Source organism: Limanda limanda, chromosome 23, assembly GCF_963576545.1.
Source record: "Limanda limanda chromosome 23, fLimLim1.1, whole genome shotgun sequence".
In the NCBI taxonomy this organism is placed as follows: Eukaryota; Metazoa; Chordata; class Actinopteri; order Pleuronectiformes; family Pleuronectidae; genus Limanda; species Limanda limanda.
In genome coordinates, this window is record NC_083658.1 from 2,734,700 (window position 1) to 2,760,451 (window position 25,752).

Consider the following 25,752-nt stretch of genomic DNA (forward strand, 5'->3'; position numbering starts at 1 on the left):
GAACCAGAGAGCAGCAGCAGCCGCTCGTCGAGCCCCTTCTCCCGGCAGAGATGGTAAGAGGAGCTCCGGGGCTGCAGCAGGGCTCCCTCTCTGTCTGGGACTCACATTCTGCCTCTTGTCTGTGTTGCAGCCATTTCTCAACGGCATCTACTACCCCTACCCCGGTGACCCCCCCGGGACCCACTCCTCCGCCGGGATCCAGTCCCTCCTGAACTCCCCGATGACTCCTTCCACCGGCACCTCCACCGCCCCCCCCTTCAGATTCCGCCCTCGCACGGAGACGGTGGACTGGCGGCGGATCAACACGGTGGACGTCCACCTGGTGATGAGCCAGCTGGACATCGAGGCTCTGCAGGATCACGTCAGCACAGTGACGTTCTGCAGCCTGGACGGGGAGCGGTGCCAGCAGTGCCGGAGCCCTGTGGACCCGGGTCTGCTCAAGCTCCTGCAGCTGGCGCAGCTCACTGTGGAGTGGCTGCTCCACTGCCAGGAGGTCCTCCATCTCCACCTGCAAGCGGCGGAGGAGAGGCTGGGGGGGGCGGGCAGGGAGCACAAGCAGCTGCTGGAGGAGAAGGTCGAGCAGGAGGAGAAGGTGAAGGCGCTGAGAGAAGAGCTGGTGCTGAAGGGGAAGGTGGTGAGCGACCTGCAGTCCAAGCTGCTCCTCAGCAGCCACAAGGTACTGCTGACACAGCCATGCTGGTCACCACTGGCGTTTCACACATCTCCATCACCCCCCCCACACCTCCCCTCACTCCTCCTCCTCAGGGACCCCCGCTCCTTCATTGTTCCCAAGATCTATTCACAGCTCCGGCTTTGTGCGTTTCAGAGCAGGGTTCGGAGAGACAAGGGGAAACCGACGAAGGCTTTTATCAGAGCTTGAGCAAACGTTACCCTCGAACCGATTACGATGCGTACTTTGAAACCATGGGTTCTAATAAGCTTTGTTTTCACACAGGAAGAATAGGATTTAGAGCCCGAGAGCAGATGGTGGTGATTAGTTATATTAATCCAAGAGCATTCAACATGGTGACTTGCTCCCACCCTCATGTACTGGCTCTGTGTCCTTGTCCAGCAATTTGTCCTTCGTCTCTGCTGCCAAAGACGTTTCTATATCTGCTTGTTCATGTTGTGGAGGTAGGCAGTGTTGCTCAGTTGCTATTAGGTTATTTATAGCACAAATAAAAAAATCTACCCCCCAGTTCTTTGCGTGTACGGCTTGTCGCTGACCTGGCCAGGCGGTTGCCAGGGCAACAGATATATTGTGTCATGACAGCTTGTGGTTGCTAGGTGTGCGCTACCAGCTCAGCTAACAGAGATGGCTCAATAATTGTTAGAGAGGGTTTGTGTTTGGCATTTGTTGCTCGTCCACACGTCTACATGGGAAACTCACGCTGCTTCCTTCAACGTCTCTGTTGCACCAAAGCAGACGTGTAATTGTGTCTCACTCACCTTTCAGTCTTTGCTACCGTACAGTGTGGCAAGATATCAGCAGCAGCAGTCTGAACTTTTGAGTGAAGTCAAGTACATAATGAGCGGCAGGCTCAAAAGCAGCTGGTAATATATGTGGGAGAAAAAGCAGCATCCCTCCCAGTTGTGAAGACAGTGAGCTGCAGTGTGTTGACGCCTGCCGCACGAAGCAAATCAACATCGCTCTCGCCAAGTGTTTGGAAACAAGCGCCTGAACTCAGAGGATGCTCCTGTTGTCAGCTGCATCGCCATCGGGTGTCTTTAAAGCTTCAGTTACTATTCCCCATGTAAAAGACTCTCAGTGGTTAACTCCACAATTAGAGCCCGGCAGATATATTCGGTTGTGCTGTTCGCTGATGTGCGTTGATGAATTTCTTCATCTACGAGTTCTATATATTATTATCTGTTCCTCATTTATTTGATAGGGAAAGTTCTTATTAATCAACCGACTAAATACTGTGAGTTAACAGGATCATTTCATTTTCATCTGTTGTTAAATAATGTTTTCTCTTTCTTTCTTTCTTTCTTTTAGTGTCAAATTTGTAAAAAAGGCTTCTTGTCTCCCCAATTCCTCCAAAATCACATGCAACGCCGTCATCCCGAGGACCACGAGAGCCGTAAGTCAACCTGACACAAAGAGAGAGAGAGAGAGGAACATAAGTAAAGTCAGATACACGTAACGTTGCGTCTTCTACCTCAACATGAGGAGGGAGAAAATGGAGCCCTTGGCGTTCTGCTGCTTAAAGACTGAATGTTGTAGCTATTATGGTTTTTGTTTTGAATCGATTTCAGCACCATCATGTAAACAACAATCCCTTGTGGGCAGATGAGGGAAATTCCCTAGGTGCCACCACCTGTTGTTGCAACATTTTCCACTGCATGTAGCGTAATGACGTGATCATGAGTGTAATGAGGTAAAAGAGAGACGTCTTCGCTTTCTGGTGCAACAATAATGAAAGCTTTAGCGGTTAAAGTTCTTATTTAAGATGGATTTAAACAGGATCAAGCAAACAATGACCTCCTTTGGCCACTTGGGGGCGACCCGCGGGACGTCTGTTTGAAAAAGGGTTCAGAACAGAGTCTTGTCTTTTACCTGTAGATGAACGTTTAATTAATGCAAGGGATATGACTCTTATTCTTTGCTCCAGAGCTGCAGTCGGACAGTGAAAAGAAATCCCAGATTGAAATTCTCAAGATGGAGATCAGTGGCCTGAAGGAGTTGAACGTTCAACTGCAGCAGAACCTGCAGCTCAAAACAGCTCAGGTAAGAAAAGCAGAACATCGGAGAACCTTGTACGAACAGATTTGTTGTCACCTGGTAGTAACGAGCGATTAAGGAAAACTTGATTCATTCATTAACTTTCTCTGATTTTAAATGTTCAAGCACAATTCATGTGAACTCAGTCTGCTGTTATTCAAATTAAGTTAATTATTTTGCATGTTAGTTGTAGCTGCTTGTCGACTCCTGGCAGAAAATGTACGGAGATAGTTTCCAACTCATTTGAAGTGAGGTTGATCAGATTTTGAAAACTGATTTGGGGAAATAGTTCTCACTGGTGATTTCACTGTTTTTTTTGTGTAATTCCAGGAGAAGGAGCAGCAGTCCAAGCTCAAAGACCTTGAGAGAGAGCGAGACCGTTTTAAAACTGAGGAGATGACTCGAATGGAGAGAAAAATCGAAGACACCAGGGACGGCATGCGTAGAGAGATGGAATCTATGTACAACCGGAATGTTCAGGCTGTCAATGTACGGAAAAGATATGTGGATGTTGTTTATATACATTATTTATTTGCTCCTCAGGATATCTTCATAATCATTCAATGTATATTCCCATTCATAGGCATTGAATCAGAACCAGATATCCAAGCTTGAAACCTCAGCCGACTCTGCTCACGCGCAGACACAAATCATCCAAAAGCTGGAGCAGCAGCTGAAGAAGCAGGTCAGTGGCGCAGGGAGCGGATAGTTTACAACCTAGAAATTAGTGAAGTGATGTGATAACACAAAATGCTCAAAATATTTCTCTCCAGGAAAAAATGTGGGATTCCGTGCTGCAAAAAAACAAGGAAAAACACGAGTCTGAAAAGAATCAGGTAAGATTCTGTCAGAATCGGCGCGTGTGAAACATTAAACAAGCAGCCGAGGATCGGCCCTGTTGTAAAACACATCCTCTTCATGTTCTCCAGCTGCTGGACGAGCTGAGCAGAAGTCAGTCGTCTGTGTCCAGAGAGCAGGAGCGAAGCCAGCAGCTGCAGCAGGAGATGAGACGGAAGCTGCAGGAGGCGCAAACCATCAAGGCTCAGAGGGAGCAGGTTAATAACACACACTCTCACTCTCAGTCATCACTGCCCAGTGCGATTATGTCGGGAGAGGAAGTGAGGCGGAGGTTCAGGCCTTGTTCAGGATTTCCTGTATTTGCTGCACTGGCTCAGATTGAGTTGCACTGATGTAATGATACTGTACTTTTGACTGAAGCCGCAGTTCAATTCTGTTCCTGGAATATTTCCCCATTTTAGACAGAATACTGATCATGTCTGACATGTCTTTCAATGTGCAAAGTGTTCTGAGCGCGTAAAGAAAAGCTGTTGTTTTGTAGAGACTGTCATAAACAATCAGACCTGATATGGATTTTTGGGACTGACATTAACATTTTTTTGATCCGCCCAATCATTAAATTTAGCTCCTATAACAATACAAACAGACATAAAGAATGAATTCTGCTGAGATGTAAACGGCCAAGTCTCTTGATGTCAGTGCAACTTTTTAAGAGAATTTCAGAGTCTGCACTTATCACCAAACGCTGTCGTTTAATTTCATGAAAATCTCAAAGATTGTTTATCTTTTTCATGCATGATCATGAGGTATAACTTGTGATTATTTGTTCCACTTGCAGATAAGAAATAGTTCCTCAAATACACCCACCAAAGTAGTGGAAGTACCAGGTATGGATCCATCTCACATGTCTTCTTCAGCCCAGAAACTGCTCATATGATCCTAATGCATTCATCTCCTTGTGTTTTCCAGTGGTGGTCAGCGCACCAGCACCAGAGCCCAAACCAAAGAGGGTTGTTCTTGGTGAGTAAATCCTAAAACTAAAATGAGAACATTAAAACATGGTCACTCCCAGACAGGCTGAGCATGTGCTTCCCTGCATGAAGGATTTAATGCAGTTTAACAGCTGTACCGCTACCACATCCCTGACCCCTCTCTGTTAACGCCTGTTTTATCTGACTTCCTCACCCCCACTGACCTCACGTGCCCGGCCAATTAGAGGAGCCAGTCTTTGCTCTTAACCTGGAGCCTATACAGGAGCTGTCAGAAGAGGAGAAAGGTAAAACAGACAATACAAGCAGCCGAGCTGGTCGACTGCATGCTGCTTGCATGGTTGCATCGGCCTGTTGTTTGCAGCCTATTCTTTTACGAGACTAAGATCGTCTTATTGCACACTGACATGAAAAGGCCTCACGATGAGCTTATGAGCTTTGTGAAAGCCAGCTCATGGTCTGTGCTATTCCATCATGCCTGCCACATCAGTCCAGTGATCATTACGTCCATCTCTCTTCCTGCAGCCGTCACATCCACTCAACTCAACCTGTGGCATGGATCTTGCTTTGAAAATTGCCAAATGCATGCTCATTTTTTTTAATTTTGTTTTAGCATTTACTGTGTATGACGCCCAACATGTGTGATTGTCAACACAAGACTGACCGAGTGAGGTTTCTTTTACAGACTGGAGCAGCGCCTCTGAGAGGAGGCCTGAGCCGGTTCCAGAGAAGAAACAGAGTCCGAGCGTGACGGCCAATGCTCTGAAGAGGAACCCCAGCATCAAGAAGGAGATGCGACGAGAGATCGAGCAGGCCGTCGCAAGGAACCTGGAGGACCTGGGGGTCAAGCCTGTATGTTCTCACTATTGACGCCTCCTCTCCACACAGTTTTGTTTTCGTGTCCGCGATTCTGTTTCATATACCGACTACGCCCTATGAGAATCAGGATAAAGTCACAATATAGGAGAACAAAATAGTTATTTAATGAGAAAAAGTAGCCTCTAGTTCTCACTTCCGGTTGACTTGCATACAGACACAGGGCTGCGTGGAAATGATCTATGAAGAAACTCTTTCTCTAGACCTTCTCCCTTCCGCTTCTTTTCAGAATCAAAGTGGTGTGAAGAACAGGGATTTCACTTCCCTCATGGCCAAAGTGCATTCAAAGCAGGACCAAGTTGCAAAGGTGCTGCCTGGATACTGGCACTGGCGGGAGAAGCTCAGCCGCAACGTGGAAGAGAAGATGAGAGAAGCTCCTCCAGAGACTCGGGCTCGATCCAGACACGCGGTTCAAGGTGCTTCCTAAGACTTTGTCATCAGAAATCCTCTTTTAATTATTATTCTGCTCACAGACCAATTTAAACCACACCACACTGGACTTTGTATCTCCACTCATGGCCTTTTATGACTGATTTGAAATGGAATATTAGTTTCATTTTGATAAAGTGTAATTGGTTTTGACTGTGTATATCCAACACTCTCAGTCTAATCTGTAAAAGCTTGTTTGCCGTCACATAAATGGATGAAGGCTCAGACACACTGTCAGTGACTCTGGTGTCTGGACCTGCAGGCAGACAGTCCAAGACCCCCCAGCCAGCGGCGAGGGCCAAGAGCACCACCCAACCCAAGACGTCTACACCCAACAGCAAGGCTGCTCTGAGGACCTTCACACTCAAGTAAAAATACAAAACATGTGTTATTTAGAGATTTTCTAGTCTCCTCGACCACCATCACTCATACATCAACAAATAAACTTGATACATCCCACTCTCATGGCAATTTGGGCTTCAGTGTCCTGCCTGAGGAGGAATTTAATCACTGGATAAATCAATTCTAACTACTTTTCCCATCATGTATTTCACCTTCACTGCAAGTATTTCAGCGAATCACAATGTACGTACACAATCAGTCACATGTCTTGAAAATTATAACATCAAAAGTGTTTGAAATGGAATGATGACGGTTTTAAAACACAATGTTATTGTGATTTTTTTCAGTTCCGATGAGGACTCTGAAGAGGAGGACACGGAGGAGAAACAGCCCCCGAAACACCAGAGGGGCAGATCAGCACAGACCAGAATGAACCGGGCGACCCCGGTCCACATCAGAGCCGACAAAGCCATTCCGGTCCAGACCAGGCAGGCCGTTACCAGGCAGACGTTCTCCTCCAGCACCCAGCAGCCGTGGGGGTCAGTGGGGGTGGTGACCAAGACGGCAGTGAAAAAGATTGAGAGCGATGATGAAGATGATGATGATGATGATAAGGAGGAGTGGGCTGAATTGAGCGAGCTGCAGGAGATCGACTCCAAACAGCTGCAGGGATACAGAGACCAGAATGGCAACTTGGATAAGAGGAACTTCAAGAGAGGTTCGTGCTTAGTTTCCTGAACTGCAAACTCACACCATACGAGAAATGAGATGAAACTTCATTTGATAACAGTGAAAAAGTTTATTTATAAATGATTTACATGTAGATGTTAGTCACAGAAGTTGTGTTGTTAATATTCACAGAGTCATTCAGTTATTTTAAAAGTCTCAAATGTCCTTTTTTAAATGAAATGTTTTTAATCAGGTTAGGTCTTACATATGATGCACTCACCACGTGTGTGAATATGATGCCCGCTGTTTGTTTTTAGATAAGAAAATCACTGTCCTGGCCAGAAAGGTGGAGCAGAAGTTTACAGAGAGAACAGCAAAGAGACCAGCAGGGGGCGTCAGCATTTTGAGAGAGAAGAGAGACGAGGTGCAGGAGCTGATGGTGAGAGGAGGAGGAGGAGGAGGAGGAGGAGGGGGAGGATGACGGGACATCGGTGCATAGAGTCATCAGTTCATTGATATAATTATTACTCTAAAAATAAAGTTCAAATGTATGTCTTGTTTGTGTGTGGGGACAGTACACAGATGTCGAGGAGAGCCAGGATTCGTCGGGCTCCTCCTTAGAGGACCGACAGGAAGTATCTAAACCAGATCCGGGCTCTGGACTAATGAGGAAGAGTCTGGACTCATCCAGCACCAGCGTGTGGGGAACCTCCACAGGAAAGGCTCCCAGATCAGGTCAGTTTAAGGAGACGTTGGGAAGAACTAGAATGTAACGTTCTCGTTTATTCACCAGAACCCAGCGATGTCATCAAACATCCTTTAAAGGTGTAAGCAGTGATGTAGGTGCGTCTGTCTGGTTCCCAGCAGGTCTGACTGAAGCCGGGACAGGAAGCACCCTGAAGAGCAGCCTGTGCTCCCTCAGCGACTTCAACGACTCTGAGGAATCGAGCAATAAACCCAGTCGACACTACAGCTGATCAGGTGACGTTACGCTCCGTCCAGCACCGATGCAAAGACCTCAGTCGCCTCCTCTGACGTCTACAGCCGATGCCAGAACAGCCATATTTTATACTTCTGCTAGTAGAGACATGAGCAATAATTACCATCATCTAGTAAATATAACAATTTCATAGACTTTTCTTGTTTTAAGTCCCACTTCATATCTTGTGCCAAGTGTTTGTTCGCCTCACACCTTTAAATCCATCCTGACTCCTCCCACACTCAGTGAGGTAGTGGATGCGGTTTGTGTAAAAACATGTGTACATCAGATTTTATATTGTTCTTCTTGTGTGAAACCAAGCAATGAGATGTGGTTTTGTATTGAAAATATTTATACCAGCAATAAAAGACCCCCCAGGTTCTTGACTTGACTTTCTTTCTGTCTTTCTTCAACCAAACCGAGACCTCAGAGCTCTTCTGACTCCAGAGTGTCACCTTGTTGTTTTCCACAAGCTTCAGACTCGTCAGGGTTCAACACAGACAGTGTTTCTTTTTTATTCCAACTGGTGCATGTGAGGACGTCCCAGTGAGAAGAGCCTCTGCACTTTCTGCAGAGTCTCTGGGAGAATGGAAACAAAGGAAGGACCCGTTCTAAAGGAAACCACTTTGTTTTAATCTTTAAAAACACAAAACCAAACCAGAAACTGTACAAAGAAAAGTTAACAGTCATAATGAGACGAGGAACATGTGGCTCACAAGGAAAGAAACAACAGCTTCACAAATCTCAGCCATCGAGGAAAAGCATAAAATCAAAGAACATTAAGGTTTTCTAAGATTTCAAACAAGATCCATCCAGTTTCTTCTAGTTTCAAATACGTAAACACAAGGAAAACTTTGACTTTCAGGGAAAATACACGTACAACTGTGGTGAATATGAGTAATCAGCTGGTAGCTGAGCATGAGGATCTGAAGCAGCTTCTGTGGGACAATAACAAACTCCCCCCCGACTGAAGACCTGCTCTCATCACTGCTGTTTGTGGTCTGATGAGGGTTTGATCTCCTCGTCTCTCGTTCAGAGAACCAGTCAGAGAATCTCCCAGAAGGTCAAACTGTTCCTGTAAAGTCCTTCAGGTCCCTCTGTGAGCTCAGGACTTCCTGTGAGCTCAGACGAAGCTGTCCCTGCTGAAGGTGCGGCCCCCCCTCGACGCCGTGGCTCCGGCCTCTCGGCTCTTCCTGCCCTCGTAGAACAGCGGCGGCCCCAGAGTGAGTCTGGAGGTCGTGGCCGGCAGCATGTAGGTCCGTCGGGTCCGGGCCGTGGCGTACGTGCCGGGTCTCAGGGGCCGTTTAGAGGAACTGGTGTTTAGATACAAGAGGGAACATGGTCAGTATCACTGGTTGGCCAAGTACAAACACATAAAGGTACATATACCTATATTTGTGTGTATATATCATGATATATGTCCATACCAAATGGTATATTTGTTTTTATATAGGTTGTATATAAACTTATAGCCCTGTACCTTGATGGCAGACCTTCTTTTCCAGAGAAGTAGCTCTGCACCGTGCCTCCACTCAGCAGGAGCACGGATCCTCCCCAGCCAATGAAGATCGCAGCTCCCAGTTCAAACCTGCACAGTGAATATTCAGGTTTGTTTTCATGAACTTACTCATCCCACACTTTATGAACTACTTTCATTTCATGTTATATATGTTGAAATACTTCAAAAAGTACTCACTTCTGAGCCCTGAAATGTGGATCCAAGTATTCTCTGATGACTTTGTTGGCCCACCACGAGTAGGTGATCATCCCGCAGCATCCTGAACACACGTTGTACTTTGGACTCACTTCACACATTGATCCTTCAGACTCTTCTGTGGTTCTTACCTGACACCAGGTACGTGATCCCGCCGGCGAAGGTCACTCTGGCGTTGGCGATCTCTGAGCCTCCGATCTTAGTGCACTTCATCCCAACGAGGGTGAGGACTCCTCCGAAGAAGCCGGTGATGACGGAGCAGACCGCCAGCGCTCTGCAGGCGTGGAGGAACCCTGAGGGACGACAGGTGGAGGATTATCTATAACTTCAGATTATTTGCAACATGACCTGTGAACTTGTGACTAAAGCTTCATATAACTGTAATTCCCATTTAAATATATATCTAATATACATCTCAGTGGACTTGTTTGTCCGTAAACCAGAGCCCAACCCACTGGGACCAGTTTTCAGACGAGCGTACCCGGCAGGCCCAGCATGGAGGGGTAGTCCTTGCAGTCGGACACCCCCGTGGTGTCGGAGATGCAGTCCTTCCACAGGTTGGAGTAGTAGTTGGAGGTGGTCAGCACGATGCTGCCCACCTCGGAGAAGGTCCAGTACTCCGTCGGCAGCGTGGAGCACACCAGGATCCAGCCGCACAGACACGACACGAAGCAGCCGATCTCCAGGTACATCACCACCGTCCTGTACGTCATGGTGACTCCGTACAACCTGTGGTGAGAGCTGCGAGTCGTGAGCGAGACAAAGGGACCTGGACGAGCTCCCTGCTGATCTGGAGGCGTCACACCAGCACTTTGGATGTTTGTCTCATCTTATCTTTTCAGGAGGTTTTGCCAACTCAGCATCCTTCGTGTTCCCAGGACTCAGGTGAGTGAGTCATTCCACCAGATTCAGATTTCACCTCCTCCTCTCTGCTCCTCCTCCCTGCTCCTTCCTCTTTAGATCCCAAAGTGCAGAGAAGTCATGAAACTGATTTTCTTCTGTGAGATGAAGGTGAAAAATACAGAAATTACAATCAAGCAGGGGCCAAAATATTTTATTATATTAGACGGCAAATATAGTTCTTTTCATCGTTAATTATCCTGCTGATTATTTTCACAGATGCAGCGACGTTCCAGTTTCCTGTCTGAGGAGAAATTCTGATAAGATGCATTGAGCCACATGTTATTTGTTGGTGACGTTATTCAAGGGATAAAAGTGGACGGATCTGTTTCCTGTGAAGAGAAGCTGCCGACGCTCTGTTGATGCATAAACAAGCAGCCGAATGAGGGAGAGTCACGGAAAACCAGTCTGTGTGAACCAGTTTGAACCAGTTTGAAGATGGACGACAGGACGCCTCCCACAAGTGAAGCCAAAGGGCCTCGATCGCCAACTGGTGGCTGGATGCGGTATAGGTCTCTAACCGGCCTCCTCCTTGTTAGTTCCCTGAGACTCAGGCTACATCCACATCATTACTTTTTTCTCATCAGCTGTGCTTCCGATTCGCCGGCGTCCTCAGGGCAGCTGAGACGTTTGGTTACCATGACGCAGACTTTACGAAGCCTTCGCTGATTTGTCAGATCCTCATCACATGACCCCTCCAGTCAACATCAGCTAAAGAAGGTTTATTAAGACCTTTACTATTGAGCTTTTATTTTTATTATCCAGCAGTTGATTGTCACAGCCGAGGATTCTTCTGTCTCCTCGTCCTGACAGACCTTTTACCTTCCATGTGATGAAGACAGTGATGAAGAGTAGAAGTAACCAAACACTTATCCATTCAATACGATTGAAATAATACCAAACAACTGTTGCACTTCTGAGATGGAACCTTCACTATCTGAGGTTCCATTGTAGAGAGACGCCTCCGCCTCACAGCTCATTTCACTGATAAACATCTTTATTATGAGACACGTCTCAGGAATGAACGAAACAGATAAAAGATTTAACACATTTATTCTTTTTAAAACACAAGATTTCATCAGTTTTTATTCACACGAAACATCCAATTTTTCATGAATTGTCCAGTTTGTTTCTCCTCAGATAAAAGAGTTTCTGTTGAACGGCGTCGTCTCGCTCCTCGCGCTGCTGGACGAGACCGTCCGGCTGCTGCTGCTGCTCGACTCGGACAAAGTCGGAATGCTGGACATCAACGAGAGGCCGGACTCTGACCCTGCCCCCGACCCCGACCCTGACCCTGACCCTGCAGACTTTATACTTCGCCTTGTCTTCGTTGACTTTCCTGACTTGGCTGAGCGTGTAGATGTGGACGTGCGCTCCGATCTTGAGGAGATGGCCGACACGTCTGAGCGCTCGGACCTGGACGACAGCTCAAAGACGGACGACACTTTGGTCTTAGACGTGACCTCTGACACTGAAGACAGAGCCGTGGTGGACTTGTTTTGTTCTGGATCAGCTATTGGCTGAATGTTGATCACCCTGGACAGAGAGAGATGCATTATGGTCAAATGTGACAGAATAGACATGAATAGAATAGGATATTCTTCTCTGTTTTGTTTTATTCTATTCTATTCTATTCTATTCTATTCTATTCTATTCTATTCTATTCTATTCTATTCTACTCTACTCTATTCTATTTAATTCTATTTTGTTCTATTCTATTCTTTTCTACTCTATTTTATAATACTCATCTATCAGTTGAATTTATTTGATTCTATTATACTCCTTTCTATAATCCTCTATTCTTGTTCTATTCTATAATGCTCTATTCTATCCTTTTCTATCTTGTTCTATTCTATAATGCTCCAACTATCCTTTTCTATGTTGTTTTATTTTAAAATGCTCTAAACTATCCTATTCTATCTTGTTCTATTCTATAATGCTCTAACTATCCTATTCTATCTTGTTCTATTCTATAATGCTCTAAACTATCCTATTCTATCTTGTTCTATTCTATAATGCTTTAAACTATCCTGTTCTATATTGTTCGATTCTGTAATGCTCTATTCTAGCCTATTCTATCTTTTTCTATTCTATACGAGTATAGAATTCTCTATTCTATTTATTTCTATTTTGTTCGATTCTATTCTTTTCTACTCTATTTTATAATACTCATCTATCAGTTCAATTTATTTTATTCTATTATACTCCTTTCTATAATCTTCTTTTCTTGTTTTATCTTATAATGCTCTAAACTATCCTATTCTATCTTGTTCTATTCTATAATGCTCTAACTATCCTATTCTATCTTGTTCTATTCTATAATACTCAATTCTATCCTATTCTATCTTGTTCTATTCTATAATGCTCTAACTATCCTTTTCTATGTTGTTTTATCTTATAATGCTCTAAACTATCCTATTCTATCTTGTTCTATTCTATAATGCTCTAACTATCCTATTCTACCTTGTTCTATTCTATAATGCTCTAAACTATCCTATTCTATCTTGTTATATTCTATAATTCTCTATTCTATCCTTTTCTATCTTGTTCTATTCTGTAATGCTCTAAACTATCTAATTCTATCTTTTTCTTTTCTATAATGCTTTAAACTATCCTGTTCTATCTTGTTCGATTCTGTAATGCTCTATTCTATCCAACTCTATCTTGTTCTGTTCTATAATGCTCTAAACTATTTTGTTCTATCTTGTTCTATTCTATAATGCTCTATTCTATCCTATTCTATCTTGTTCTATTCTATGCTAGTTTAGAATTCTATACTAGTATAGAATACTCTATTCTATTTCATTCTATTTTGTTCGATTCTATTCTTTTCTACTCTATTTTATAATACTCATCTATCAGTTCAATTTATTTTATTCTATTATACTCCTTTCTATAATCCTCTATTCTTGTTCTATTCTATAATGCTCTATTATATCCTTTTCTATCTTGTTCTATTCTATAATACTCGATTCTATCCTATTCTATCTTGTTCTATTCTATAATGCTCTAACTATCCTTTTCTATGTTGTTTTATTCTATAATGCTCTAAACTATCCTATTCTATCTTGTTCTATTCTATAATGCTCTAACTATCCTATTCTATCTTGTTCTATTCTATAATGCTCTAAACTGTCCTATTCTATCTTGTTCTATTCTATAATTCTCTATTCTATCCTATTCTATCTTGTTCGATTCTATACTAGTCTAGAATTCTATACTAGTATAGAATAAAGTATAATAGAATTGAATGATATCTAATTCGATTCAATCTATTCTATTAAACTCTATTTTATAATATTATAGAATGGAGTTTAATAGAAAGGTATGAATCGAATATCATTCTATCATACTCTGTTCTATAATATTCTAGAATAGAACAAGATAGAATAGAATAGTTTAGAGCATTATAGAATAGAACAAGATCGAATACAGAAAAATCTGATAAAAACGTCATAGGTTTGTATGTCGTTCTAAATCTGATAAAAACGTCATAGGTTTGTATGTCGTTTCTAAATATGATAAAAAAGTCATAGGTTTGTATGTCGTTCTAAATCTGATAAAAACGTCATGGGTTTGTATGTCGTTCTAAATCTGATAAAAACGTCAAGATAGAATACAGTATTATAGAATAGAAGAAGAAAGAATATGATAGTTAGTGTATTATATAATATAACAAGATAGAATAGAATAGTAAAGAGCATTATAGAATAGAACAAGATAGAATAGTTTTGTCCAGAACATTATAGAATAGAATGCTCTAGTCTATCCTACAATATCTTGTTCTATTCCATAATGCTCTAACTATCCTTTTCTATGTAGTTTTATCTTATAATGCTCTAAACTATCCTATCCTATCTTGTTCTTTTCTATAATGCTCTAACTATCCTATTCTATCTTGTTCTATTCTATAATGCTCTAAACTATCCTATTCTATCTTGTTATATTCTATAATTCTCTATCCTATCTTTTTCTATCTTGTTCTATTCTGTAATGCTCTAAACTATCTAATTCTATCTTGTTCTTTTCTATAATGCTTTAAACTATCCTGTTCTATCTTGTTCGATTCTGTAGTGCTCTATTCTATCCAACTCTATCTTGTTCTATTCTATAATGCTCTAAACTATTTTGTTCTATCTTGTTCGATTCTATAATGCTCTATTCTATCCTATTCTATCTTGTTCTATTCTATGCTAGTATAGAATTCTATACTAGTATAGAATACTCTATTCTATTTCATTCTATTTTGTTCGATTCTATTCTTTTCTACTCTATTTTATAATACTCATCTATCAGTTCAATTTATTTTATTCTATTATACTCCTTTCTATAATCCTCTATTCTTGTTCTATTCTATAATGCTCTATTATATCCTTTTCTATCTTGTTCTATTCTATAATACTCGATTCTATCCTATTCTATCTTGTTCTATTCTATAATGCTCTAACTATCCTTTTCTATGTTGTTTTATTCTATAATGCTCTAAACTATCCTATTCTATCTTGTTCTATTCTATAATGCTCTAACTATCCTATTCTATCTTGTTCTATTCTATAATGCTCTAAACTATCCTATTCTATCTTGTTCTATTCTATAATTCTCTATTCTATCCTATTCTATCTTGTTCGATTCTATACTAGTCTAGAATTCTATACTAGTATAGAATAAAGTATAATAGAATTGAATGATATCTAATTCGATTCAATCTATTCTATTAAACTCTATTTTATAATATTATAGAATGGAGTTTAATAGAAAGGTATGAATCGAATATCATTCTATCATACTCTGTTCTATAATATTCTAGAATAGAACAAGATAGAATAGAATAGTTTAGAGCATTATAGAATAGAACAAGATCGAATACAGAAAAATCTGATAAAAACGTCAAAGGTTTGTATGTCGTTCTAAATCTGATAAAAAAGTCATAGGTTTGTATGTCGTTTCTAAATCTGATAAAAAAGTCATAGGTTTGTATGTCGTTCTAAATATGATAAAAACGTCATAGGTTTGTATGTCGTTTCTAAATATGATAAAAAAGTCATAGGTTTGTATGTCGTTCTAAATCTGATAAAAACGTCATAGGTTTGTATGTCGTTTCTAAATATGATAAAAAAGTCATAGGTTTGTATGTCGTTTCTAAATATGATAAAAAAGTCATAGGTTTGTATGTCGTTTCTAAATCTGATAAAAACGTCAAGATAGAATACAGTATTATAGAATAGAAGAAGATAGAATATGATAGTTAGTGTATTATATAATATAACAAGATAGAATAGAATAGTAAAGAGCATTATAGAATAGAACAAGATAGAATAGTTTTGTCCAGAACATTATAGAATAGAATGCTCTAGTCTATCCTACAATATCTTGTTCTATTCTATAATGCTCTAAACTATTTCGTTCTATCTTGTTCGATTCTATACTAGTATAGAATAGAACAAGATAGAATATGATAGAATAGAGCATTATAGAATCGAACAAGATTCTATAATGAATCTTGTTCTATTTAGTTCTATCTTGTTCGATTCTATACAAGTATAGAATCGAACTATATCTATATCTATACTATATCTATTCTAGTATAGAATTCTATACTAGTATAGAATAAAGTATAATAGAATTGAATGATATCTAATTCGATTCAATCTATTCTATTAAACTCTATTTTATAATATTATAGAATGGAGTTTAATAGAAAGGTATGAATCGAATATCATTCTATCATACTCTGTTCTATAATATTCTAGAATAGAACAAGATAGAATAGAATAGTTTAGAGCATTATAGAATAGAACAAGATAGAATACAGAAAAATCTGATAAAAACGTCAAAGGTTTGTATGTCGTTCTAAATCTGATAAAAACGTCAAAGGTTTGTATGTCGTTCTAAATATGATAAAAAAGTCATAGGTTTGTATGTCGTTCTAAATCTGATAAAAAAGTCATAGGTTTGTATGTCGTTCTAAATCTGATAAAAACGTCATAGGTTTGTATTTCGTTCTAAATCTGATAAAAACGTCATAGGTTTGTATGTCGTTCTAAATCTGATAAAAACGTCATAGGTTTGTATGTCGTTCTAAATCTGATAAAAACGTCATAGGTTTGTATGTCGTTTCTAAATATGATAAAAAAGTCATAGGTTTGTATTTCGTTCTAAATATGATAAAAAAGTCATAGGTTTGTATGTCGTTTCTAAATCTGATAAAAACGTCATAGGTTTGTATGTCGTTCTAAATCTGATAAAAACGTCATAGGTTTGTATGTCGTTTCTAAATATGATAAAAAAGTCATAGGTTTGTATGTCGTTCTAAATCACCTAAAAAGTCATAGGTTTGTATGTCGTTCTAAATCTGATAAAAACGTCAAGATAGAATACAGTATTATAGAATAGAAGAAGATAGAATATGATAGTTAGTGTATTATATAATATAACAAGATAGAATAGAATAGTAAAGAGCATTATAGAATAGAACAAGATAGAATAGTTTTGTCCAGAACATTATAGAATAGAATGCTCTAGTCTATCCTACAATATCTTGTTCTATTCTATAATGCTCCAAACTATTTCGTTCTATCTTGTTCGATTCTATACTAGTATAGAATAGAACAAGATAGAATATGATAGAATAGAGCATTATAGAATCGAACAAGATTCTATAATGAATCTTGTTCTATTTAGTTCTATCTTGTTCGATTCTATACTAGTATAGAATCGAACTATATCTATATCTATACTATATCTATTCTAATATAGAATTCTATACTAGTATAGAATAAAGTATAATAGAATTGAATGATATCTAATTCGATTCAATCTATTCTATTAAACTCTATTTTATAATATTATAGAATGGAGTTTAATAGAAAGGTATGAATCGAATATCATTCTATCATACTCTGTTCTATAATATTCTAGAATAGAACAAGATAGAATAGAATAGTTTAGAGCATTATAGAATAGAACAAGATAGAATACAGTATAATAGAATAGAAGAAGATAGAATAGAATAGTTTAGAGTATTATAGAATAGAAGAAGTTAGAATATGATAGTTAGTGTATTATATAATATAACAAGATAGAATAGAATAGTAAAGAGCATTATAGAATAGAACAAGGTAGAATAGTTTTGTATAGAGCATTATAGAATAGAACAAGATAGAATCGAGTACTTTAGAATCGAGTATAATAGAATGAATCGAATAATATAGAATAGAATGAGGTAGAATAGAATTAATATATTGAGATAGAATAGAACAAGATAGAATTGGAAAAAAAGAGATAAAGTTGAGTATAATAGATTAGATTAGAGTATTATAGAACCGGATATAACATAAAGAATTTAATGAGATAGAATATAATGAGATAGAATGGAATTTGGTGGAATAGAATGAGATACAATGGAATAGAGAATACTAGAATAGAATAAGAATGGAATAGAATGGAATATTGGAGAATAGGATATAATATAGTATAATAAGATAGAATATAATGATATAGATAGGATATAAAAGAATATAACCGAATGAGAGTATTATAGAATAGAGTAAGAGAATAGAAACAAAAATATATATTCTGCGTTTACGAGTGATATTTCTGGTTAATACATCAAATCTGAATAAATCTAAGTAAAAAAGAACACATAATATATTACAGTCAATAAAAACATCTAGATAAAAAACGCGATGATATTAAATGCAGCAGTGTTTTGATTTTTGTGCATTTTTATATATAAGTTTTGGTTCTGGAGTCTGGTTATCTCAGGCTTTAATGACATGTAGCTCCTCCTTGAGGGCAAGGGTCAAACAGGTGGTGTGCAGTGAAAACCTGCGTCCAGAAGAAAAGATCTTCTGGTCTAATTATCTTTTCTTGTTCAGAAGAAATCTATTTTCTGCTTCTATGAGCAGCTGTTTTCAAACATCTCAATTATAAGAATTTACACGAGCTGATCCCAACAACACTTGTTCAGTCTCTGGGGTTGAAACTGACCGTTGACCTGCAGCCTTTTCTTTTCCCATTAAACCAGGAATGCTTTTAAACAGCAGAACTCCTCATCAGTAAGTTGAGTGTTGAACATTTGCAAACTTTAAACTCCTGTGAGTCCTCATCCACTTCACGTCTGTACTCACGTGTGATTTCCTCCACAGAGCGGCGTGCACACAGACCACAGATAGAAAAAGCCTCCGGTCATGTGGAAAGCTGAGCCGACCCAGCCCAGGAACAGAGGAGTGCCCAGGTCGTACCTGTGGAGCGGAGATATGATTCAGGTTTCATTAAGTCTCTTTGGAGCTGAAACACAATGTGTGAGGTTGAACTTACTTCAGTCCATCAAAGTTTGGGTTGAAGTATTCGACGGAAACATACTGAGCGTAAACAGCGTAGCCGCAGACAGACAGAGAACCTGCAGACAAAGACGTTACAGAAACAAACCTATTCTGTTTGACACGATTCAAAAGAGATTCAAAATAAAATATTGTATTTTTCAGTGAAAGATATGGTAGCTTAAGTTCACTGAAGACTTTAGAAAGTCTCTAGGAAAGATCTAAACATATTTATATGCAAGGACGTTTTTCGAGAAACTTAGAATCCAAATGTTCTGTTGTCAAACTTTTTATTTAAATGTTTTCAGCAGAAAATAACCATGAAATGTCAGGAGATAATAGAAGATATTTGATATTTTTTCTATTGTTTGATTTTGAGAATAAGTTGTAATATTAGGACATGTACCTCCGACGATGTGGCAGCACCCTCCAGCGAAGATCTTCTTGTGCTTGGAACGGTCTTTTCCTCCGATGAAGGTGCACTCCATCCCCAGCAGACTGAGCACGAAGCCCAGCATCCCCAGGCTGAGCGCCGCCATCAGCAGGCCCCTCACGATCTGGATGTGACCTGCAGGGACACAGAAGATGGTGGAAGGGTTCTGGGTCGGTGAGACGCAGCAGAGGACGTGTGGGACCTACCCTCCACAGACCACAGCACCGGGTAGTCGTAACAGTTACTGACGGCAGTGGAGTCGGTGAAACACGATCTCCACAGGCTGGACCAGTACCAGGCCACCTTGATGATGGAGGAGCCCCCCATGCCCCCGATGGAGGTGATCTTCCAGCCCTCCATGGCCATCGTGCACGCCACAAAGATCCAGCCCAGCACCGTCAGCAGGAAACCCCAGATCTGGACCACACGGGTCTGCATCTCAGGGCCTGAGTCGCCTCAGAACCAGGGAAGCTGTCGTTGTGTCTTTATCTTAAATCACGTCTCCACTGTGGAATTCTGACGATTTCCCTTTGCTTTGTTTTCAGTTTTAATCCAGAGGGTGAAGCTTTAATCCTAAAACATGAGGACGAGGTGTCGCTGCTCGTCTCAGAGGACGAAGACGACTGATCCCAACAGAGCCCTGGGGGGAGGGGGGGGAGGTTAGCTGAGAGGAAAGAGTCTCTTTGGTTCCCACAGGTGAAAGTTGTCTGACTCTAGATCTGCTGACCTCAGCGTGTCTCAGGTTACAGGTGAGCTCATCACTCTGTCACTGAGTCGACGGGAGTCTCACATCGTCCGTCACAGTTTCATCAAATCATCCGTTTATCTGAGACCAGTAACACAGAGAGAGAGAGAGAGACACCAGTAACACAGAGAGAGAGAGACCAGTAACACACAGAGAGAGAGAGACCAGTAACACACAGAGAGAGAGAGAGAGACCAGTAACACAGAGAGAGAGAAACGTAACACAGAGAGAGAGACCAGTAACACAGAGAGAGAGAGAGAGAGAGAGAAAGAGACCAGTAACACAGAGAGAGAGAGAGACCAGTAACACAGAGAGAGACCAGTTACACAGAGAAAGAGAGAGAGAGACCAGTAACACAGAGAGAGAGAGAGAGAGACCAGTAACACAGAGAGAGACCAGTTACACAGAGAAAGAGAGAGAGAGACCAGTAACACAGAGAGAGAGAGAGAGAGACCAGTAACACAGAGAGAGAGAGACCAGTAACACAGAGAGAGAGAGAGACCAGTAACACAGAGAGAGACTGGTTACAGAGAGAGAGAGACCAGTAACACAGAGAGAGACCAGTTACACAGAGAAAGAGAGAGAGAAAGAGACCAGTAACACAGAGAGAGACCAGTAACACAGAGAGAGAGACCAGTAACACAGAGAGAGAGAGAGACCAGTAACACAGAGAGAGAGAGACCAGTAACACAGAGAGAGAGAGAGACCAGTAACACAGAGAGAGAGTTTTGTCTATTCAGTAGTTGTCCCATCTAGGACATGTCCTGATTGGCAGGTCTGCCCCCTGCAGGTGAAACGTGTAATAACAGGACAGAAGCTCCTGGACGTGGCCTGCGGCTCTAAGCTGCTGCTCATGAGTCTGTTAATAACATCTCTTCTAATTGGACTTAACTCTGAGGTAATGAGATTTTACTGGAGTGATGAATGTTCTCTGGGATGAAAGAGCTTCTCTTTGTCCTCTGGGCTTATGAGTAACTTTTCGGTGGTGGTGGGGACGTACTGGTGCAGCACCGGGGCCTTAATTTGTTTAGTGAAAAGAAAAAGAAAGAACAAAGACCTGCTTTTGTTAGGCTGACCTGATTTTAAATAACTTATCTTATCTTATATTATCTTATCTGAACTTATCTTAACTTAACAGCAAATTACTTATCTGAATTATTACTTTATTTAGTTTTCCCTCTTATCTGTGACAAGTTGTGCAGCGTCTGCTGAGTGCGGAGGAATGCTGCTCTCTGGTGGTTGCAGTCATGGACGGAGGGATGAAGGGATGGAGAGAGAGATGGAGAGAGAGAGAGAGAGAATTTCTGCACCCTTTTCCCATCAGAGGTCAATAAAAGGCCAGTAGTTCACAACGTATTTACTCATGACCCCTTCTTCTTCTATCTATCTCTATATCTCTCTATCTATCTATCTATCTATCTATCTATCTATCTATCTATCTATCTATCTATCTATCTATCTATCTATCTATCTATCTATCTATCTATCTATCTATCTATCTATCTATCTATCTATCTATCTATCTATCTATCTATCTATCTATCTATCTATCTATCTATCTATCTATCTATCTCTCTCTCTCTCTTTCTATCTCTCTATCTCTTCTAATCTATCTATCTATCTATCTATCTATCTATCTATCTATCTATCTATCTATCTATCTATCTATCTATCTATCTATCTATCTATCTATCTATCTATCCATCTATCTCTATATCTCTCTGTCTCTCTCTCTATCTATCTATCTATCTATCTATCTATCTATCTATCTATCTATCTATCTATCTATCTATCTATCTATCTATCTATCTATCTATCTATCTATCTATCTATCTATCTATCTATCTATCTATCTATCTATCTATCTATCTATCTATCTATCTATCTATCTATCTATCTATCTATCTCTCTCTCTCTTTCTATCTCTCTATCTCTTCTAATCTATCTATCTATCTATCTATCTATCTATATATCTATCTATCTATCTATCTATCTATCCATCTATCTCTATATCTCTCTGTCTCTCTCTCTATCTATCTATCTATCTATCTATCTATCTATCTATCTATCTATCTATCTATCTATCTATCTATCTATCTATCTATCTATCTATCTATCTATCTATCTATCTATCTATCTATCTATCTATCTATCTATCTATCTATCTATCTATCTATCTATCTATCTATCTCTTCTTACAACATCTCATTTGCACATGTACACATTTTATGAACTAGCTTTATTAAGTTGTTGTCAATACACACAGTACACACAGTACACACAATACACACAGTACACACAGTACACACAGTACACACAGTACACACAGGGACATTTCAGGTATTTATGTTCAGCATCTTTTCTTCTTTTCTTTATTAAAACTTTACAGTATTTCTCCACAGTAGCAGGAAGTAGAATTTACAGAAACACCCGGATGCAGTTCCCTCTACGGCCACTAGAAGATCAAATCTTCACAATGAAACATTTTAATCAATTAGAGTTGTTTTATATTGTTCCCAGATAATGCTAAAGTAAAACTACACAGTAATAAGGAAATGTAAACGTTATGTGGTGAAGCACAATATATAACTAAACTCATTGTACCCTGGATCTACATTTAACTTCTGTGTCGATCCGGTTGAACTATTCTTTTAAAAAAAAGAAAATATGGAGACAGTTGCTTTACATGTGTGTTTTAATGATCTCTGATAAGGAAGTCATGCAGACACAATACCAGCTTTATATCAGAGAGCGTCACCTGACACTTCTTCACGACTCTCTGCCAGCTCCAGGCTGCAGCCGCTGTAACTTAGCCTGAGGTCCCTGGTGATGGTAATTCCCAGGTGGAGACGGATGGCTGCTGTGAGGGAAACCTCCGGCCTCCAGCTCCGTCTCAGGTCAGACGGGATGTAGTGACCCTCAGATCCTGAGAAATATTAATGTTCCCTTTGAAGCAATCAGAGAAGATCCACTGCAATCACCACTGATCAACTGAGAACAAGTTTAAAATCTTTTAATTACTTCATTTGGTCACATTTGCAAAATGTTTAAGTTTACAGAACAAGTGTCTAATAATAAAAAATCATTGGAAAAGTCTGAGCTGCTATAAATTATATACAAACCCTTTTCTCTTCTAGTTTTAATGAAATAAATGATTTAAAAATCTACTTTACTGACTAAAGAATTATTAAATACAGATTTAAAGGGGAGGCCGGCTTGTTGAAGGTGACCTCAGAGTTTAGGAGCCAAATTTCCTGCTTCAAAAGAAAAAATAAGTTTGTGGTCCCCCCCCCCCCCCCCCCCCCCCCAAAAGAACATATAAAATCATGTGATAAACTGTGAATGACACATTTCCAGGAAGGATTTCCCCAGAGTCCCCAGAGTTCCTGCTCAAAGTTCCTAAAGTGAACGTGAGTTTCTCGTGACCACAGGATATGGAAATGAATATCACCGCCATTGATTTAACTGTAAATGAATAAAGTCCAATTTCACACATAGGCGTTTCTTCCAAACTGCCTGGAAGGCTCCACTGTTTCCGGGTGCAGGCCGCTGGCTGTCGGGCCGCTGGCTGTTTTGCTGCACTTGTCGCGCGCTGTGGCCGGTGATACTGGTCCTCTGTAGGAATATTCAGCTCTGCAAAAAAACAGGACTTTTGATTCAGAGCAGGAATAAACCATCATCTTTTTTTGGTTTTGCCTTTTATTACATTTGCTCATTGGTAAGTATTGGGAGTTATCAGACTTTATTAAAGTTCATCCTCTGTGGACAGAAACGTCTTGATAATCCATCAGAGACACTCAGAGACAGAGTAACATTTTAAAAGAGGAGGGACATGACAGTGATCTTTTCAATCCTCTTCTTTATCTTTCTTGCTTCATCCAGAATCTAAAGATAGTTTTCTCAGCCTGTAGCTGCTCTCAGTCAAGGTGACTTTCATTTCCTAAAGTCCTTATTGTAACAAAGGAAACATTGAGTCGTTAACTTATCAAAAGGACACTCACACAATTTGTCCTGTAGGTTAAACAATCACGAGACAAGATGTTGACAAAGATAAGTGGAGGTTTTTCCAGCGTCTCGCTCTCCGTTGCTCTTTAAGTCATTATTTCAATTGCATGCGTTTGCAGCTCAGTGCAGTTTAGTTAAGTCCTTGACGCTGATGACAGATGTGGGATCACGTGTCGGGAACCAAGCTACTTGCCTCATATTGAATCCTTCAGACAGCGAGAGGCAGAACACAAGTCCTCCCAGGATGCACAGCACGGATCCGGCCCAGCCGATGAAGAGAGCTGCCCCGAGCTCAAACCTGCAGGAAGGACACAGTTGTGACCAGACTTTACTTTGTCTGATCTGCCGTCACAGAAACATCTGAGTCCTGAAGACTTACTTCTGAGCCACAAAGAAGGGATCAAAGAAGTCGCTTGTGACCCTGTGAGCGTATATGGAGCATGCCGTCATGCTGCACAGGCCTACGGAGGGAAAAACAAGATTTCTACTTCAAGTTGGGCCTGAAATCCAAACATGGTGACAATATGATGTAGCTTTGAGGTGTCCGATTCCTAAAAGGCAGATTTTACCGCCGAGGATGAAGTGGAAGCCCGATAGGACGGTCAGACGAGCTTTGGTCGTCTCTGAGCCCCCGATTTTCGTGCACTTCATTCCCACGAGAGCGAGGATGGCGCCAAAGAAACCCAGACACACGGCTGCGATCATCAGGCCCCGGCACACCTGGATATAGGCTTCGTGACAGAGGAGAGAGCTTGAACCAGCGGCTGCAAACATTTTTGATTTACACATGTGTGATATAAAGCAAAAGAAGAAAGAGAATCTGGTATTTCACAAGAAAAACAAAAAAATCACAAAAAAATCACAGATGATGACGTCTGGTGACCCCTGGGATTCATCTGAGAATTACTGCTTTGAAAACCCCAGATTTAAACATTTTGAAGAAGGCCTTTAAGTTTGAGTCATACAGTGAAAAGCCTCGATAGAACATTAGTGCCATTAGATTTACAATCCCGCAACACATTCTGAATTGTGCTCTTCTAAAGACTGATGGTGGCCTGTTTGTCCCGAGCAGGAAATGGGAAGTGACCACTGCATGACTGTGTGACTTTCTCAGATTGCTTCTTCTGGACACATTAGGACACCGATCGGCCTCTGATGGCCTTTAGCTTTAAAAGTGGCCGTTGTTTACAGCCTGGAGTTAGAGTCAGAAAGAGGAAAGATCGAGTTGCTAAATGCATTTGATTACAATGGTTGTCATTCATCCAGAAACAACAGGTATCCATCTTCAGTCAGATGGATTTTCACGAAAAGAAAGATGCTCTCAGCAGCGTTCACCACAATCCCACGACTCACCATCCAGAGCCAGCATTGAAGGAAAGTCTTTGCAGTTTGACACGCCAGTGGAATCAGTGACGCAGGTTTTCCAGAGGTTGGACCAGAAGGTGGCTGTGGTAATAACCGTCCCATCCACGGAGGACACCTTCCAGTAGTCTGTCGGCAGGGTGGACGACACCAGGATCCATCCAGAGATGGTCAGGAGGAAGGCAACGATCTCTGTTACCATGTTGCCCATGTTCCCTCTGGCTCGGAGGTCTGGGCTGGGAGAGGATAGAAGTGTCAGGGAGGAGGTGGGAGGGTCGATGCCCGACAGGTACGTCAGCAGTCGCAGCTCTGCACAGTTCTGCTTCTCTTTTACCTGCTCAGCCAAGCATCTCAGTCCGGGAGCCAACACTTTTCAATGCACATCATTCACTGACACACAATCAGTTGTTGTGTGTTGTGTTTGTGGCGGTGGGAGGGTGAAGGGGCGCACACACACACACACAC

General features: G+C 40.8%; 4 protein-coding genes across 4 annotated transcripts; 1 reads left to right on the forward strand and 3 right to left on the reverse strand.

The window, feature by feature from the left end:
- dzip1 (DAZ interacting zinc finger protein 1) lies at positions 1–8,173 on the forward strand. The gene is made up of 17 exons (XM_061067182.1): positions 1–53; positions 131–676; positions 2,000–2,084; positions 2,616–2,731; positions 3,056–3,214; positions 3,309–3,410; positions 3,499–3,561; positions 3,655–3,780; positions 4,362–4,410; positions 4,493–4,543; positions 5,198–5,364; positions 5,618–5,804; positions 6,080–6,185; positions 6,507–6,877; positions 7,146–7,267; positions 7,404–7,563; positions 7,693–8,173. Exons 1-17 carry the CDS (start codon positions 51–53, stop codon positions 7,803–7,805), a joined length of 2,526 nt encoding a protein of 841 aa, XP_060923165.1. The 5' UTR covers positions 1–50; the 3' UTR covers positions 7,806–8,173.
- Positions 8,174–8,930: 757 nt separating this feature from the next.
- On the reverse strand, positions 8,931–10,234 carry LOC132996870 (claudin-10-like). The gene is made up of 5 exons (XM_061067234.1): positions 10,003–10,234; positions 9,653–9,814; positions 9,504–9,585; positions 9,288–9,395; positions 8,931–9,120 (listed from the first exon to the last, which is right to left on the reverse strand). Exons 1-5 carry the CDS (start codon positions 10,232–10,234, stop codon positions 8,931–8,933), a joined length of 774 nt encoding a protein of 257 aa, XP_060923217.1.
- A 1,323-nt stretch (positions 10,235–11,557) lies between these two features.
- On the reverse strand, positions 11,558–19,613 carry cldn10e (claudin 10e). The gene is made up of 5 exons (XM_061067404.1): positions 19,382–19,613; positions 19,149–19,310; positions 18,741–18,822; positions 18,551–18,664; positions 11,558–11,957 (listed from the first exon to the last, which is right to left on the reverse strand). The coding sequence occupies exons 1-5, from the start codon at positions 19,611–19,613 to the stop codon at positions 11,558–11,560; spliced, it is 990 nt and encodes a 329-aa protein (XP_060923387.1).
- A 3,641-nt stretch (positions 19,614–23,254) lies between these two features.
- On the reverse strand, positions 23,255–25,752 carry cldn10a (claudin 10a). The gene is made up of 6 exons (XM_061067054.1): positions 25,622–25,752; positions 25,279–25,523; positions 24,495–24,656; positions 24,305–24,386; positions 24,119–24,223; positions 23,255–23,553 (listed from the first exon to the last, which is right to left on the reverse strand). The coding sequence occupies exons 2-6, from the start codon at positions 25,496–25,498 to the stop codon at positions 23,409–23,411; spliced, it is 714 nt and encodes a 237-aa protein (XP_060923037.1). The 5' UTR covers positions 25,499–25,523; positions 25,622–25,752; the 3' UTR covers positions 23,255–23,408.